Here is an 18442-nt window from a genome sequence, read left to right as displayed (position 1 = left end):
AGTTATTCTTGCAGATGAATGCAGAGTAAAGAGTGGTTAAGGCTGAAAGAATACTCACTAGGTATCAACTTTGCTGTGACTCTGTGAACTTTCAATGTCCCAGATTGGCTTCTCAGAATAGATTCCCCCCTTCCTTTTTCACTTCAGCATAGGAAGGCTGGTATGTCTCTACAGGGCCTGACCAGGACAGCTGTGGGCAAATGGTGCTGCAGACAGACCAGTGCACAGCCAGGGCATATACAGGTGCACCTATGAAAGAAGTATTTGGGACAGATGAGACAGGCATGATGCAGGAAAGGCATGTTTGGGTTCTTGGAGCCTTCTAATCCTTATCCTTCCCCAAAGGCCCTAAGTCACTCTGCTTGGTCCTAGGGGAGACAAATTCCATTTGATCACTTCCTCTTCCTAAACCTACTCTATTTAAGAATCTGAGCTTGAGCAGCCAGTGGCACAGTGGATAGAGCATTGAGCTGGGATGCAGAGGACCCAGGTTCAAAACCCCAAGGTCACCAGCCTGAATGTGGGCACATTCGGCGTGAGTGCCAACTCACCAGCCTGTGTGCGGGGTCGCTGGCTTGAGCATGGGATCATATACATGACTCCATGGTCGCAAGCTTGAGCCCAAAGGTCTCTGGCTTGAAGTCCAAGGTCGCTGGCTTCAGCAAGGGGTCACTCGCTCTGCTGTAGCCCTCTGATCAAGGAACATATGAGAAAGCAATCAGTGAACATCTAAGGTGCCGCAACGAATTGATGCTTCTCATATCTCTCCCTTTCTCTGTCTGTCCCTATCTGCCCCTTTCTTTGTCTCTGTCTGTCTCTCTTGCAAAAAGAAAAAAAAAGAATCTGAATCACATTTACTTTATGAGTTGCTAATAATGAGGGCTCCCTTTCCTCATTCTCAAGAAAGTGAGTTCCTTTTTATCTCTTTCTGTTCAAAACTTGCTTTCAGAAAGAGAATCTGAAATTTATGATAAAATATAAAATAGAACAGTTTAAATATTATTAGTTAAACAGTACCTTCTAGTGAAGGGGTCGGGAACCTATGGCTCTTTTGATGGCTGCATCTGGCTCGCAGACAAATCTTTAATAAAAAAAAATAATGTTAAAAATATAAAACATTCTCATGTATTACAATCCATTCATTTCCTATCACTCATGTCCATGGTTGCGGGTGGCTGGAGCCAATCACAGCTGTCCTCCAGGACAACACTAAATTTTTATTGGATAATGCATAATGTACACAGGTCATTGTGAGGTCAGGAAGTAAGCTTCCCTCCTTTAATCAAGTAGCTAATTGCAGAAACCCTTTTGATGAAGAAGATGGCAAAAAGAAAAAAAGAGGAGTATTGTACTTTTCAGCAGGAATGGACAGAGGAATTTGCTATGTGGAGAGAACAGGTTCTGCAGTGTGTCTAATATGCAATGATAAAATTGCATCGATGAAACAGTCAAATAGAAAGTGGCACTTCGATAAACGCCATACTACATTTGCATCGAAATATCCAGGGTGGGACAGCAGGAAGAAAGCATGTCAAGAGCTACTGTAGCCCTGGCCGGTTGGCTCAGCGGTAGAGCGTCGGCCTAGCGTGCGGAGGACCCGGGTTCGATTCCCGGCCAGGGCACATAGGAGAAGCACCCATTTGCTTCTCCACCCCTCCGCCGCGCTTTCCTCTCTGTCTCTCTCTTCCCCTCCCGCAGCCAAGGCTCCATTGGAGCAAAGATGGCCCGGGCGCTGGGCATGGCTCTGTGGCCTCTGCCTCAGGCGCTAGAGTGGCTCTGGTCGCAATATGGCGACGCCCAGGATGGGCAGAGCATCGCCCCCTGGGGGGCAGAGCACCGCCCCTGGTGGGCGTGCCGGGTGGATCCCGGTCGGGCGCATGCGGGAGTCTGTCTGACTGTCTCTCCCTGTTTCCAGCTTCAGAAAAATGAAAAAAAAAAAAAAAAAAAAAAAAAAAAAAAAAAAAAAAAAAAAAAAAAAAAAAAAGAGCTACTGTGCAGAGTGCAAGCTAGTCAGCAGCAACTCCGTGTTTGGACCCAGCAAGGTGACTGGAATTCGGTTAGCTTTGCTGGTGCTTTTGCAATTGTGAGAAATGGAAAGCCATTCACAGATGGGGAGTATGCCAAAACATTCATGCTTGATGTTGCCAATGAACATTTATTTATTTATTTATTTATTTATTATTTTTTTTTCTGAAGCCGGAAACGGGGAGAGACAGTCAGACAGACTCCCGCATGCGCCCGACCGGGATCCACCCGGCACACCCACCAGGGGTGACGCTCTGCCCACCAGGGGGCGATGCTCTGCCCCTCCGGGGCGTCGCTCTGCTGCGACCAGAGCCACTCTAGCGCCTGGGGCAGAGGCCAAGGAGCCATCCCCAGCGCCCGGGCCATCCTTGCTCCAATGGAGCCTTGGCTGCGGGAGGGGAAGAGAGAGACAGAGAGGAAGGAGGGGGGTGGGGGTGGAGAAGTAAATGGGCGCTTCTCCTATGTGCCCTGGCCGGGAATCGAACCCGGGTCCCCCGCACGCCAGGCCGACGCTCTACCACTGAGCCAACTGGCCAGGGCCGCCAATGAACTTTTTGACGACTTTTCGGATAAAGACAAGATAATCAAACGAATAAAAGACATGCCTCTGTCGGCAAGAACTGTTCACGATCGTACTATCATGATGGCAAATCAAATTGAGGCAACACAAGTGGAGGACATAAATGCAGCACCATTCTTTTCTCTTGCTTTGGATGAGTCAACAGATGTAAGCCATTTATCCCAGTTCAGCGTGATTGCAAGGTATACTGCCTGTGACACACTACGTGAGGAAAGTCTTGCTGTTTTGCCTATGAAAGAGACAAGAAGAGGGGAGGATTTATTCAAGTCTTTCACTGAGTTTGCTAAAGAAAAAAATCTACCGATGGATAAACTTATTTCGATGTGTACTGATGTTGCTATGTGCATGGTGGGGAAAAAAAGGATTCATAGCACTTCTTCGTGAACATGAAAAGAGACCAATCCTAAGTTTTCATTACATCCTACATTAGGCGGCACTTTGTGCTCAGATGTGTGGTGAGCAGCTTGGTGAGGTGATGTCGCTGGTCATTCCGGTGGTCAACTTGATTGTTGCCCAAGCTTTAAATGATCGCCAGTTTAAAACACTGCTGGGTGAAGTTGGGAATAATTATCCTGGTCTGTTTCTGCACAGCAATGTGCGTTGGTTGTCAAGAGGGAAGGTGCTCAGCCATTTCGCAGCTTGTCTGAGTGAAATCCAGACTCTTCTTGAAATGAAAAACGTCGAGCATCCTGAGTTAGCTAATACTGAGTGGCGCCTGAAGTTCTATCTCGTGGACATGACTGAACATCTGAACCAGCTCAATGTGAAAATGCAAGGCATTGGGAAATACAGTCTTATCCCTTCAACAAGCAGTGTTTGCATTTGAAAACAAGCTGGAACTCTTCATCACCGACATTGATACAGGTCGTGTACTACACTTTGAAACACTGGGAGAGTTTAAACATGCATGCACAGCAAAAGTGACCCTGCTCAACCTCTTGATCTCCAGCAGCTAGCGGGCTTCACATCTAATCTCCTGCAGTCATTCAAAGTGTGCTTTGGAGAATTTCATGATCGCACTCGTCTTTTTAAGTTCATCACCTATCCACACGAGTGTGCAGTGGATAGCACTGACCTGAGTTACATCCCCCCGGTGTCTCTGTCAGAAATTTTGAGCTACAAGGTGCTGACCCAAAGGCCTCAGACATGTGGGTGAATAAGTTCAAGTCACTGAATGAAGATTTGGAAAGATTTGCACGACAGCAAGCAGAGTTGGCGAGCAAACACAAGTGGGGAGAAATGAAAAAACTTCAACCCAAGGACCAGCTGATTGTAAAAACTTGGAATGTGCTTCCCTTCAGTCATGTACCACACACTGCAGCATGTGAACATTGCTTTACTGACAATGTTTGGCTCTACATATGTATGTGAGCAGTCTTTCTCACATCTAAAGAACGTTAAGACCAATCTATGATCACGTTTAATGGATAGAAGTCTCAACACCTGCATGAAGTTTAACCTCACCACATATCAACCAGACTACAAAGCCATCAGCAAAACCATGCAGCACCAGAAGTCGCATTAATGGTAAGAAGTACTTTATTCATCACTGGTTAGCAACAGCATAACAACGTTATTAAAAAAGAATTCAGAGACTTATTGTACTTTAAAAGTGTTGGTCTTACATAAAATGCACACACTTACTTGTATTTAGTGTTAAACATATTGTATGGCTCTCACGGAATTACATTTTAAAAATATGTGGCATTCATGGTTTTCTCAGCCAAAAAGGTTCCTGACCCCTGTTCTAGTGGGTTTCCTCCCTAAACAATATAGAAAGATTTAGAATAATGTTTGAACAGTTTGCTGATGGCTGGGATTACATTGCAGGAAATATATAAGAAGACAGGCACCTTAACTGAAGCCCCTGAAATTATTCCAGGAAAGTGGTTATCTTTTTTACCTGCCAAGTTAGACAACATGGAGGAGGAAGAGGAGGAGAAAAGGTCAGGGATGAAGTGGGTGGCAATGGCGTGGGTAGAGCTTAGCCCAGCAGAACGTCTGGCAGACGAATGAAGCTGATCAGTCAGTGTTCAGAAGAAATTGCCTTGAGTGAAGTGTGTCAGGATCTGAGTTATGTAACTATTTTGGTGCAGGCGGCAAAACCAGAGCATGCCCAGTCTCTGGTTTATGCATGAAGACATCTTTGATTTTGAAGCCTTTACTGCTCCCAAGTGGGAGGGGTGGAGGAGGAGGGAGCGAGCGGAGGCCAAAGAATAGAGAGAGGCCAGAGGAACTCACAAGTCCTTCACTGCCCAGGAAGGGCTGTGCCCAGAGGGAGCTGGCCCTGGGCGGGTCCTCTGGCGCATCCTCTGAGCGGCCACCGCGGAGCACCATGGGAAAATCCTTCCTCCCTAGGACATGGCGCTCACCTGCCCGGCTGCGGCGGCTGCGTCGGCGGCGGCCAGCTCCAGCGCCGCGAATCGTGGGTCCCGGCAGAAAAGCAGCTCGCGCTTCAATAGTGTGGCAGAGGGTGGCGGCCGGGGCGGGGGCGAGGGCGCCCCGCCGGCGCCCGGGTGTTAGAGCCAGGCGCCTGGGCAGCAGCGGACAGCACGCGACCCCGACCCCGGGGCGCCGCCAGCATGGTGTCCCAGGTGCTGCAGCTGCTCCGACAGGGCGTGTGGGCCGCGCTCACTGGGGGCTGGTACCACGAGCCAGAGCACAGCAAGTTCACCAACAGCTGCCACCTCTACATGTGGCTGTTCCTGCTGCTGCTGCCCCTCGTCTTGCACCTGGTGAGAGAGAGGGTCCCAACCCTGGGGAGACGGGATGGAGGGAAGACGAGCAAGCTACCAAAGCCTGTGTGTCTTCCTAGTGATGGAAGGAGTTGGTGGTGATTCTTAGGAGGTGGGATGGGGAAGGTCCTTAGAAATTCGGGATAAAGTGCAGGGAAAGGGGGATGGAGACTCGTTGGAGAAGAAATTGAAAGGACTTTGTGGGCTCTGGAAATCATTAAGAATTGATGCTGGCTGTTAGGATGAGTCAGACTCTGCTTGTCACTGGGGAATGTGGAACCTGTTTTGTAGGTGAACAGCCCTGGGTCTCTTGGCTGTTTAGCATGGAGTAATGTTTGGTATTGTACATAATAGTCAAAAGGCAAAATGTTAAAACCCATTTATTTCAGTTGTTGATTTTTTTCCTCATTCTCCCCTTCCTGTTTTGCATTGAGAAGGCAGGTTCAATTTTCAGTTACTCAACTTGCCATTTCCACATCACTATGTAAAGAAATCTGTAGAAAGATATAATAATGGGTAAATCTAATGTGGTTCATGCTGAGCAGTGTTACATCACCTAGTTGGGGCTTGTCAGTTTAGTAGGGTTACTGTAATAGAGTGCCACTGAGTAACTATATAGATGACCTTCTAAGATAAATTAAATACACTTGATTAAAACCGTGGTTAACTTTATTTGAAAAGCTGTTCAGGTAAGATGTTCCATTTGTTACTAAACTTTACGTGCCAAAAATCTAATTTGCTATATATAGTTCTGAAAACATAACTTGACCATGATCTCCACAGCAAAAATCAATGAGTCCACTGTTTGACGTTCTCTATGATTTGGCTCTTGTTTACTCTGTTTCTGGCAGTTTATCCAGAGTGTCCGAATTTTGGCTCTGAAGTCAAGCTTCTCAGTGGAAGGGATGCAGCTCGGAGATGCTTCTGTGACCTTGGGAAACTTACATACCCTGATTTTTTAAAAATGTAAATTGAGAAAAATAATATTATCAGATGGACAGGGTTATTTTGAGGCTTAAATGAGATACTGCATGTAAAGTCATCTGTTTGTCTGACTTGACCTGGGATTGTATTCAGATCTGTTTTAAATTTGTTTTTCTACTTATTAGCTGTTTGACTTGATAACCTTAGATTTTCCATTTTTTAAAGTAGATGTGATAATAACCATTTCATGGGAAAAATAAAATTTCATATAAAAAGCACCTAATATAAAGGCTTACCCATGAGGCCCTTTAATAATTTTAAGTTTCTTTCTTCTTCTGTGACCTTGTCCATCAATTTTGCTTAGCCTGTAGGTCCCATTGTTTTTTCTCTGCTTAAAGGGGCAGCATAGCAGAGTGATGAGGAACACAAGATTCAAGATTGGGTCCCAGCTTGGTTTTTCTGCCTCCTTGTTGTATGAGTTTGAGCAGGCTTCAGTTTCTGGTTTGTAAAGCAAGGTTAATGGTACCTCTTATGGGGTACATATAATGGGGTTGATATGAGGCTTGAAGGAATTAATAAAAGTACTTCTCAAAGTATCTGGTACATAAGGATGGCTGAATATGCGTTGACCTTTTAAAATTTTTTTCTTCCTTTTTCTTCCCCATCATTCACTTGCCAAAAAAATCTCTCTATCCTTTAAAGCTCAATGGAGTGGCTATCTCTGTCTAGGCTTCTGTAATTCCATTCAGCTAGTATTAAGCTCTCTTCTCTCTTGCCCTTATACTGTCCTGGATTTCTTGTTAGTATTACAGAGTGCCTGGAATTCTGCCTGTTCCTTAATTGTTGAAACATGTATTTATATATGCTCCTGGATCATGCGATTTTTGAGGACATAGATTTTGGTTCTGTTGATTCTCTTGGTTTTCCTTGCACTGAGCAGAGCACCCTGACCTCACATGCAATAAACTGGTGGTAGTAAAATCAACCTGTGTCTCTTTCTATTCTAACTAGTGTTATATTGTCTGTATCACTATGTACTTTTAGTATTTCTTGATAATGACAGAAACATATATTTCATTTCTAATCTCACTCCTCATAATAACCGCATTAATATTTAATATGTATTTCAGAGATTTTTTTTTCTACACATGAGCTTATTTTTACATAACTACTCTGCAGTTCTGTGATGTCCAAGTCTTTGGCTTTTCCACTGTACTGTGCTCCCTGCCGTGGTACTCACTGTCTTTGCTAGGCACCACTTCATTTCTATGTGCTATAATCATAATGATGTGGGAGAACCTGTCATATGCTGGCATAGCACTAGACACATAGTTGCGCTTCATGCACTCTAGCTGTTCCTGTCACCCTTAGTATGTGACTCTTCTGTAGCCACTTCCCCTATGGGTTCATAACTATTTTTCCTCAGGTTTTCTATTACTTTGGCCACACCTCCTTTCCGCTCCCGCTTCTAACATGTGAGATGCCTTTGTTTGAACAATGGAAAGGTGCGCTTTCCCAGCTCAGGACTTGGCGACTGGACTTCAGCCACCATGTGAACCGCTCAGCTGGAGGCTGAGCAGGGTGCAGCCCTTGAACGCTGTTACTTTGTGGCACTGCTGGGTGAGGTGCTATTCCTCCAAGGTGACCTCTCATCCTGGTCAGTCCTTGTGTTTATATTCAGTTTCTTCATAAGAAAGGCTTTTTCTGCTGTTGAGTGATATGGAGCACATGTTCCTTCTCTGAACTTGTTTTCCAGCCTGTCCACCTCTACAGACCTTATTTATTTTCACATTGAGGTACATGATCCTTTGCACTTTCTCACTTAAATGTCTGCACTTCTTCCTGCCTTACATTTCTCCTGCCCTCAGCAGCCTGGACAAGAGTGGGGTTTGTGGTGGAAGGGATGCAGCTCGGAGATGCTTCAAGGCATTCTTTCCTGTCCCCAGGCCTCCCGTAGAGATGCAGGCCTGGGCCTTTTACATTGGGCACATGCTACGCCCAGCAGATGGCTGTTGGACTGCGTGTGCACAGGGTATAGCTCAAAGAGAGCTTTGCTTCCCCTGTGTAAGTGCTTTTACTGAAATGTCTTCCATCCCCAGGGCATCCTTGGGCAGTCATCTTCTATCATCTCAAGTTAATACTGTCTGTCTTGGCTGACCCCTTGGCACCGTTCTGCAAAATTCCTTCTGCATACCCTCAATCTTCTGCCACCTGGACATGTGGCCCCGCACCAGCCTCGTCCTGTGATGCGGCTGCTGGAGCACCCATCAACATAGTGCTTAAATTTGTTTTCTTTCTCCTCTAGTGTTGCAAGCTCATGGCATTTCTGGTGGGTAAATTTGTCTCCCCACCCACCTTCACTTCTCTTAGGGCTTTTGAGATTTCTCCCAGTTGTGACTAGTTCTATTTGGAAGAAGCTCTCCTCAGATATGCTGTTATCTTTACCAATTGTTACGTCTAATACCGTAATGCCTTTGGTGTTACTTCTTGTGTATGGAAGCTGATACTTACCAGATGATTATGGTCTTCTGAGTTTAAGCACTTGGTCTCTCAGACAATGAATTTTAAACATTACCCAGTCTTATTCCCATTTGATTAACACTAAGTCTCTCCTACATCCTATGGGACAAAAAGAGTGTTAGTTTGTAATGTTATTCTGATTTTGTTCTTTTCTTCTGATGAATTTTCCCCCTTAAACTTATTATTATTTGTTGTAATTATGTAATAATAATAGCCAATTCTCAGTGGCATGGGTAACAGACTCAGGTGTTAGAGCATTGCATGAACTAAGTCACTTCATCCTCACAATACCCAGTTGCAATGCTTCCCCCTATGCAGCTGATCAGACTGGCAGAAAGGTCAGTTAACATGCTAAACAATAATGGGCTGATTGTGACCTTCAGGGCCCAAGCAGGTGGAGTTCTTCCCCCTCAGCCAGAGCACCTTTAATACAGGTGAGTTCACGACATGGCATCTGTTTCCTGCACTTTGGCAGGAAGAGATATAAAAACGAAAACTACAAGATAGTACGTGATGACAAGTTTAACTCCCTCCCACACTTGCCTCTAGTATCTCCCTCGAGAGGCAACCACCACATGGGGTGTTATGTTGTGTGTTCTTCAGTGATATTTGTATACACATGGGACATTGGTGTGAAGGGTCTTAGCTTCAATGACAGAGCAGCCTCTTTGTCATCCAGCCTTTACAGCGTGCTCTGTAGAGGAGGTTTTTCTATCCTGGGTGAAGATGTGTGCAAGCCCTATGACTTCAGGTTACAAGTGATACAAGTCCTGCAGTTGCTTTAAAAGTAAACACTGGCTTGTTTCGGATATCAGAGTGTCCAGTTCCATATAGTAACCTAAGCTTCAGTTATCAGCCATCTCTCCGACAGGCTGGTGTCTGAGGGTGCAAAGACTTTGCCTACTGTCCTGCTCCCTCACACACTGGTTCACATTTTCATGCCTTGCGCTTTGACGAACAGGAAGTTTCTTTGCTGAGTGACCCAGTGGTATGCTGGTTCTAGGCTCATGACCATGTTCTCAGCTGATTCTCTCTGCTGAGGTCCCTGAGCATGTCCTTCAGAGACCCTGTTCTCCCTGCCAGTGCTCTCTCACCTACCCTTCCTGGCTGAGGGTTGCTGTGTCCATATTCCTCTGGTCCTTCCACAGTTCCTTGGATAATTGTGTCTACTCCAACTTTCTTCTGCTCCAGCAGCTCACTTGGACATTATCTAAGGCACACTCCTGCAGACTCACACATGGCCCATGTGAACTCTCCCATGTTCTCTCGCCCCGCAGACTCTGGGAGGTCAGGCCACACTCAACATTGCAGCATCTCCCTGGCCCCGCCCTCAGAGCACTTTAGCCGGCAGTCTCCAGTCTTCTAGCTCTTCTGGGAAAGGGTCAGAAACCAGCCTGCTGTGCTCCCCACTGCCACCCAAACGGCAGGGGACACATATTAAGTCTCTGAGTGGCCTCACTGAAACCTTCCTCTCTTGACTGTTGGAGGGTAGAGAGACACGAGACTCACCGAAAACTAATGGTCCCATCTGAAAGTCTTCACAAGCCTCTCATTCTGGACTCTCTTCCATCCTCATTTTGGGAAAGGGAGTTTTAGAGTCATCTAACTCCGTTTTATACCTCAGTTAGAAGTTTCTGGATGTGTTTGTTCCAGGAGTTACTTGGAATGTAATTTCTACCTTATCTTGACTCTTTGATCAACACTTCCAGTTGAATATTATGTTATATACACATGCAGTCTTTTATGTATGCATATCCTTGTTTTTCTAGTTTAGGATCATCCCAGAGATCATTTAGTAAAGAGTTACTTCATTATTATTTTTTTTTTGTATTTTTTTGAAGTGAGAAGTGGGGAAGCAGAGAGACAGACTCCTACATTTGCCTAACCAGGATCCACCTGGCAAGCCCACCAGGAGGCTATGCTCTGCCCATCTAGGATATTGCTCTGTTGTAACCAGAGCCATTCTAGCACCTGAGGCGGAGGCCATGGAGCCATCCTCAGCGCCCAAGCCAACTTTGCTCCAGTGGAGCCTTGGCTGCAGGGGGGGAAGAGAGAAATAGAGAGGAAGGAGAGGGGGAGAAGTGGAGAAGCAGATGGGCACTTCTCCTGTGTGCCCTGTTTGGGAATTGAACCTGGGACATTTATACACCGGGCCGACACTCTACCACTGAGCCAACCGACCAGGGCCAAGAGTTACTTCATTGTTTTATGTCTACACAGTATTCCACTGTATGAATAAAGGCTACCTTTTTGACCCATCTCCTATGAAGGATATTTAGGTTTTCAGATGACTTTTAAACTGCGCTAATTTGTGCTGATGTAACAGTTAAGCTGAAGATTCCTTTTGCTTTATCAAGTTATTTTTTATACATTGTCAGTGGAGGTTGGGTATGGCCAGCAAGTATTCCTGCTCATTGTAGGCCTGTAGGTATCCAGGCTGATAGAACCTCCATTTTGAGGTGGCTAGGGGCTCTGCTCCCATCATCCTCACCCATGACCTTGCCAGTCACAATGGTGGAGGGAGGGAGGGAGAGCAGGAAGGTCATGTCTAGCTTCTGAAGCTCCTGCCTGAAAGTGGCAAATACCTCTTGCACTCAGACCTCTTTTTCAGGGCAAGTCGCATGGTCACACCTAACTCCAAAGGGGGAGGAAAGTGTAGTCCTACTATGTGCCCAGGAAAAATGGGGCATATTTGTTGGACAGTACTTATGTCTACTGACAACAGACTCAGTGACCAGTGTTCTGCAGGGTATTGGAGAAACAACAGGCAAAAGATAGATTGGTGTCTCTCCTTATGAAGATAGCTAATTATGATAAACAGATATAAATAATTACAATAATGATTATTGCTATTACAGAGGAAATAGTAGGTGCTCTATTGTATGAATGGGAGACCTCATCCTGGCCTTGCTGTTTAGGGAAGGCTTCCCAAAGGAGATCTGAGGAATGACTAGGAGTTAGCCAGGCAGTGACGGGAAGACCAGGAGGAGTTTGAACCAAATTCCCAGTATAGTGAGACACACTGAGGGGTTCTTTTATTTGTCATGTTTGAAGTATGCTAGTACTTTTCTTATCCCAATTTTAATTTTGGAAATTTTAGTCTACAAAAAGTAACAAAAATAGCTTAATAAATGCCTTTTTCTTAGATTCTCCAATTCTTAGCATTTTGCCATATTTGCTTCACCGCTCTACATATTTATACATTTTTTTAAAAAAAATTTGCTGTGTTATTTCAGAATAAGTTATATATAATACATTAAGACACTTTCTCCCTTCAAGCTACCACTTAAAGAAAAGGGCATTCTCCCGCATAATTACCACACACGCACAAATGGTCAGTGCTGTTGTCGAATTGAGCAGTTTCCAATCTCTTTTATTTCAAGATGAATTACTAATTACTAAAATTCTGCAGCACTCCAAAAATATATTTTTTGCCAATCTGTTAAAAAAGGTATATTTTTATTCATTCATACCAGACAGCTATTGTTGTGTTTGACCGTTATTTTTTTATTTGATAAGCTAAGAGAAAAGAGGTCAGTGCCCCTGACTAAATAGTAAGGCATGGCATATTTTAAAAATACTTGTGGCACACCGGTTGAAAGTTGTTGGTGTAATGTATAGTTTCCATTCAAATTTCCCCAGTCATCCAAGTAATATTCTACATAGTTCAGGTTTCTTGCTTTGTTTTTCAGGATTCAAGATTTGGTGAAGAATCATTCATTGCTTTTAGTTGTCTCTAATTGTACCTTATTCTGGAACGAGTTTATCAAGTCTTTCATTTTCTTTTGTGATACTGAAAGTTTTTTTTAACACAATGTTTCTTAATATGATTTTTTTGGATGGTTTCCTTAAAATTTGATATGTGATTATGCATTTTTTTTGGGGGGGGTATGAATACCACCTAAGCAATGTGTCCTTATTGTGCAACGAACACATAACAGGCACATCATATCATCCCCTACCCCACCCTGTTGTTGGTGCTATTAAGTTTGGTCATTGATGAAGGCAGAGAAACCCATTTTCCCCTTTGTATTTAATAAGTAAGCTGTGAGGAAAATCTGGAGACTGTACATACTATTGTATCCTCCCAAACTTTCAATAAGTGGTTGTAGCATAAATTGATGATCATTCTTGCCTAAAATGATTATTGCAATGGTGGTTGTAAAATAGTGATTTTCTATTTATTGGTATCTTCCTATAAAGAAACCTTTTCTTTCCCCCTGTCCACATAGTTTTGCTGTGCTTGTTAGTATAGCTTCATGGATTCATTTCTTTTTCTCTTCTTAAAACATCTGTTTATTTTAAAGATTAAAAAAATATTATAAGTTCCTAGTCACATAGTATAATTGGCAGTCTTTGAAGGTATAGATTCAATTTTTAGATTGAATTTACTAGGGTGGCATTAGTCAATAAGATCATATAGGTTTCAGTTGTACATTTCTATGTATATGATCTGTTTTGATTTATGTTCACCAAATCATAGATTCATTTTTAAAAATGCAGTGGTTATAATCTATTCCTATCATCATTCTTTTTAATGTTCAAACTACCTAAAGTTTGGCAAGTGGAAACTTCTTCAAGGTTCTGAGGTTTTTGGATATATCCCATCATCAGGCTTTGGGCACTTTCTTGCTTTCTGGCCCATCAAGGTAGTCCAGGCTTAGCTTGGACTTTCCCTACACAGCCTGAAAAAATCAGTCATTTCTCTAAGGAGCTTTATATTTTTGGTGAGAAATGGCATGGGGGAGTCTGTTGTTTATATTGCTTCAGGGTTGTCTTTGCTTCTAGGTCCTTTCAGTAGACAGAGCTGAAGGAGCTTAAACACCAATGCATCCAGCCATCCAGCCATCCACATACCCATCCATCCACCCATCCGCCTGCCCACCCACCTAGCCATCCGCCCGCCCACCCACCCATTCATCCACCCACCCACCCATCCAGCCAGCCAGCCAGCCAGCCAGCCAGCGATCCACCCATCTACCCATCCATCCACACACCCACCCATCCACCCATCCACCCGCCCACCTACCCAGCCATCCGCCCGCCCACCCACACATTCATCCACCCATCCACCCACCCAGCCAGCCAGCCAGCCAGCCAGCCAGCGTCTACCCATCCACCCATCTATCCACACACCCATCCATCCACTCATCCACCCACCTAGCCACCCAGCCATCCACCCTCCCACCCACCCATCCATCCATCCATCCATCCATCCATCCATCCATCCATCCATCGTGGGTTTATTTTGAAACCTTTAATCTGATCCAAATCAAAGAATTCTTTTTCGCTTTCATCCGTTCCACATTTCTGTCTCCTTTTTCCCACGGTGGGAACTCTGATTCCTAGGACTATTACTGTTAAAGTTCTAAAATTACACAAGAATTACTAGTACTTCCATACCACTATCAAAACAAAATATTTTATTCAAGTTCAAGAATGCTTTACCATTATTTTAAAAATACGCCAATAATGTGCTATGAGAGTATTGTGTTCTAAAGTTACTTGGATTAATTCTTTTTATAAAAAAATTTGTTGAGACATAATTGACACATAACATTACATTAGTTTCAGGTGAACAATATAATGATTTGACATTTGTATAGGATTAATAATTTTTATTTTTTATTTGTCTTTGTGGTTATATAATCAATTTAATATATGGTTAGTTTCATCTGTGTGTATATAATCCTAGTTTTTTACTTCATTCTTGATGATTTAATATTTTTTGAGATATAAACCATTAACATCATTCAAAAAATACAATAAAATGTTATGCTGTTTTACTGTATCAAAAAAATTCTCTGGCTGCTTGGTGGAAAGCAAGTAGAGAAAGCAGGAATACAAGTGGGAGGTTCAGAGATTATTTTTTTGGAGTTCAGCCAGGAGATTGTGGTTGCAGTAAAGATGGAGAAATGTGAGTAAATGTGAGTATATTTTGGTAAGATGTAGTGATAGGTTCATTTTGGGAGTGGAGGAGTGAGCGTGAGAGAGGAATCAAGGGAGGGTGATACTGACTGTCTAGCATGAGCAGCAGGTGACTGGAGTGCCATTGTCTGAGATGGGAAAGGGGAGGAGAGGGCGTTTGGCAGGAAGGGATGAGAAACTGAACACCTAATTTGAGACAAATTAGTTTGGAGTTTCCTTTTAGGTATCAAAGTTGAGTAGACAGTTGAATAGAGGAGTGGGAAGCCCAAAGGAGTGATCTAAGCTCTCATTCATATTAGAGATATGAGTATGAAAATCTTCAATATAGAGATATTATCATACTTGTCACCAAGGACTGAGTGGCAGCTCCTAGGAATAATGTGTAGAAAGAGAGAAGAGGACTTACGTGGTGAGGTCCCAAAAGCTCTATACTCCAGCGCAGGACAGTGGAGTGTAAATGAGGCAAAGGAAAAGCCAGGAGAGCAGGGCCTCTTAAGAGGTGAGCATATAGAGAAGTGAGTCACAGGACTTACCAGGGTGATCACCTCATAAATTCCATAAATGTCTAATTGCTATGTCATAGACCTAAAAATAATGTAATATTGTAGTAATTTATTATAGCAGATATGCTATAATAAAAACATTTTTAAAAATTATTTTTAAAAGTGAGCAATTCTGTTTAGTACTACTGAGAATTGTATTGACTTTTTGTCTTTAGAGACATTGACAAGAATGTTTGAAGTGGCATGATGGGGATTAGAAGCTCAATTAATTGCTGGGGGTTTCAAAGACAGTGGGAGGTGAAAAAGTGAAGACAGCTGGTAAAGACTGTTCTATCATGTAGGGAACAAAGAGATGGCATGATATTTGGGGAGAGATTTGGATTCAAGAGAGGCTCGTCATTCCCTAACTACGCAGGACTTGTGGGCAGGAATGTCATTTAATTCCTCCTTGGTCCCTGGTATGGGGCCTTGTACACAGTAGATAATCAAATCACTCTTTTTATTATTGTAATCTAAACAGTTAAGGGAAGACACAGTTTTGGTAGTAATGTAACAGTCTGTGGTTGGGCTCATTCAGGTATACTCACCACACTGTTATGGCCATGGTCCAGATCATTAAAAATGAAGCTTGAAAACCAAGATATCCCTGCTAGTATTGGATAGTCTTAAAATTAAAATTGTTGTTGTTTCCAAGATAACCTTTGTTATATTATTTATATGGCAATTCCATATTTCTTTTTGGCATTTATAATAATAGTTTTTTCCCTATCATGGGAAACTTGGACTTAAGATCATTGGATCAAACAAAAAATGATTTTGCCTCATTTATAGATATGCTTGGTCTTAAATATAGAAAACAAATATAGAAGTTTTAGACTGTGAGGGACTTTAAGAATTTTCTATATTGGATTATCAAAATATTTTAGTTCCTTTCTCCAAATCTTTACCATTTTAAAAGAAAATTAAGAGAAATAGTACTTATTTCCCATGGATCTTTCTCATCCTTTGGTAACTTACTCTTGCTTTCGAGACTATAACTAGATACTTAATTAACAAGAAGGAATAAAAAATCTGAGTATAAGAAAATCAGTGAAACAAATATTTTGCCAAGACAACTATTGTTTGGCTTATTTATTAATTATTTTTTCTTATGTATCAACACTTCCAATAATCTATGCAGGCAATGAAAACATTTGCTCCATCTTAATACATCATATCTGAATTTCTTATTCCGCAATTTTGATAAATGATGTATAGATAATGATGATGATGGTGATAAGAAGTAACACTAATGTTTGGGTGCTTATTATATATCAGAAAATGTACTAAAAATGAACAATTCTTTAAGAACTATTATTTTCATTTCACAGAAGAAACAGACCTAGAAAGGCTTAATAACTTTTCCAAGGTTGTAAACTTCTTAAATTGAGATCATTTTAATACATGTAGACATATATTACTATTTTATGAATATTTACTTATTCCCCAATATTTTGAGCAGCTGTCTGCTGGGTACCAGGCTGGGTGTTGAAAATATAACACAGAATAAGACAAACCTGATTCTGTCTTCCTGAGAATTACCATCTTTACTTGGCTCCTATGAATAATTATGAACCAATCAAGAGAAGTAGAAACACTCTGAGAAGTGATCTAAATATACAATTGACACAGAAATAAAAATACATACATACATATATAAGAAACACGTGAATGATTATTTTACTAATAAACCAAGAAGTACATGTTAAAATAATGTGGTTTTGGCCTGTCTCAGTAGCCAAGATTTAAAAGAGAATACCAATGTGCTTTAAATATAGAGCCATTAAAAATCCAGAGGAGTATATGTACAAGATGAGTCACTGAAGCACTATTTGTTGTAGCAAAAGACTAGAAACAGGTGCTCTTTGAAAAGGAACTGGTTGGATGAATGCTGGTACGTCTACTAGCAGAGTGCTCTCCAGTTGTTAAAATGGAAACAAGAAAATTGACTGCTATAGAGTGAGCTCCAAGACACATCATAATTAAAATACCAAAGCTAAGTGATGAAGAGAAAATATTAAAAACTTCTAGAGAAAAAAAGTCTATCACCTACAAAGGAACCCCCATAAGGATGACATTGAACTTTCCAACAGACACACTTGAGGCCAGAAGGGAATGGCAAGAAATATTCAAAGTAATGCAGAACAAGAGCCTATAACCAAGACTACTTTATCCAGCAAGGCTATTGTTTAAAATTAAAGGAGAAATAAAAAGCTTTCCAGACTTAAAAAAAAAAACTCAAGGAATTCACTACAACCAAACTAATGCTGAAAGAAATACTGAGGGGCCTGTTGTAAACAGATCAAAGGGGAAAAAGAATATAGCAAAAGAGGAATACAGTTTGAAAGAATAAAATGGCAATAAACAACTACATATCAATAATAACAAATGTAAATGGATTAAATGATCCAATCAAAAGATGTAGGGGTAGCTACGTGGATAAGAAAACAGGAACCATACATATGCTGTCTACAAGAGACACACCTCAAAACAAAAGATGCACATAGACTGAAGGTAAAAGGATGGAAAAAATATTTCATGCAAATGAAAATGAAAAAAAAGGTGGGGTAGCAATACTTATATCAGACAAAATGGACTTTAAAACAAAGGCTATAGTAAGAGATAAAGAAGGTCACTACATAATGATAAAGGGAGCAATCCAACAGGAAGATAGAGGATATAACCATTATAAATATCTATGCACCTAATATAGGAGCACCTAAATATATAAAGCAGACTTTGATGGATATAAAGGGCGAGATCAACAGCAATACTATAATAGTAGGGGATTTCAATACCCCACTAACATCAACAGATAGATTCTCAAGAAAGAAAATTAACTAAGAAATAGCAGACTTAAAGGTCACACTAGATCAACTGGATGTAATAGATATCTTCAGAACCTTTCACCCTAAAGCAGCAGAATATACATTCTTTTCAAGTGCTCATGGTACATTCTCTCTAGGATAGACCACATGTTAGGGCACAAAAGCAGTCTCAACAAATTTAAGAAGATTGAAATCATATCAAGCATTTTCTCTGATCACAATGGCATGAAACTAGAAATCAACCACAACAGAAAAACTGAAAAATACTCAAACACTTGAAAACTAAATAGCATGTTATTAAATAATGAAATACTATTTAAATAAAAATAATGGCACCCTGGCCAGTTAGCTCAGTTGGTT

The 18442-nt window shown here is 41.9% G+C and overlaps 1 protein-coding gene across 1 annotated transcript in view; it reads left to right on the top strand.

Moving 5' to 3' along the window:
• Positions 1 to 4978: 4978 nt before the first annotated feature.
• Positions 4979 to 18442, top strand: part of LOC136319464 (pecanex-like protein 2) — a 286591-nt gene continuing 273127 nt past the window's right edge. The window contains exon 1 of the mRNA XM_066252718.1: positions 4979 to 5340. Within this exon, the coding sequence (XP_066108815.1) occupies positions 5188 to 5340 (153 nt within the window). The 5' untranslated portion in view covers positions 4979 to 5187. The remainder of the gene's footprint in view (positions 5341 to 18442) is intronic.

The sequence above is a fragment of the Saccopteryx bilineata genome, chromosome 1 (genome assembly GCF_036850765.1).
Source record: "Saccopteryx bilineata isolate mSacBil1 chromosome 1, mSacBil1_pri_phased_curated, whole genome shotgun sequence".
NCBI classification, from domain to species: domain Eukaryota; kingdom Metazoa; phylum Chordata; class Mammalia; order Chiroptera; family Emballonuridae; genus Saccopteryx; species Saccopteryx bilineata.
Note: the sequence above shows the minus strand (reverse complement) of the source record. Positions and strands in the feature narration are given on the sequence as shown.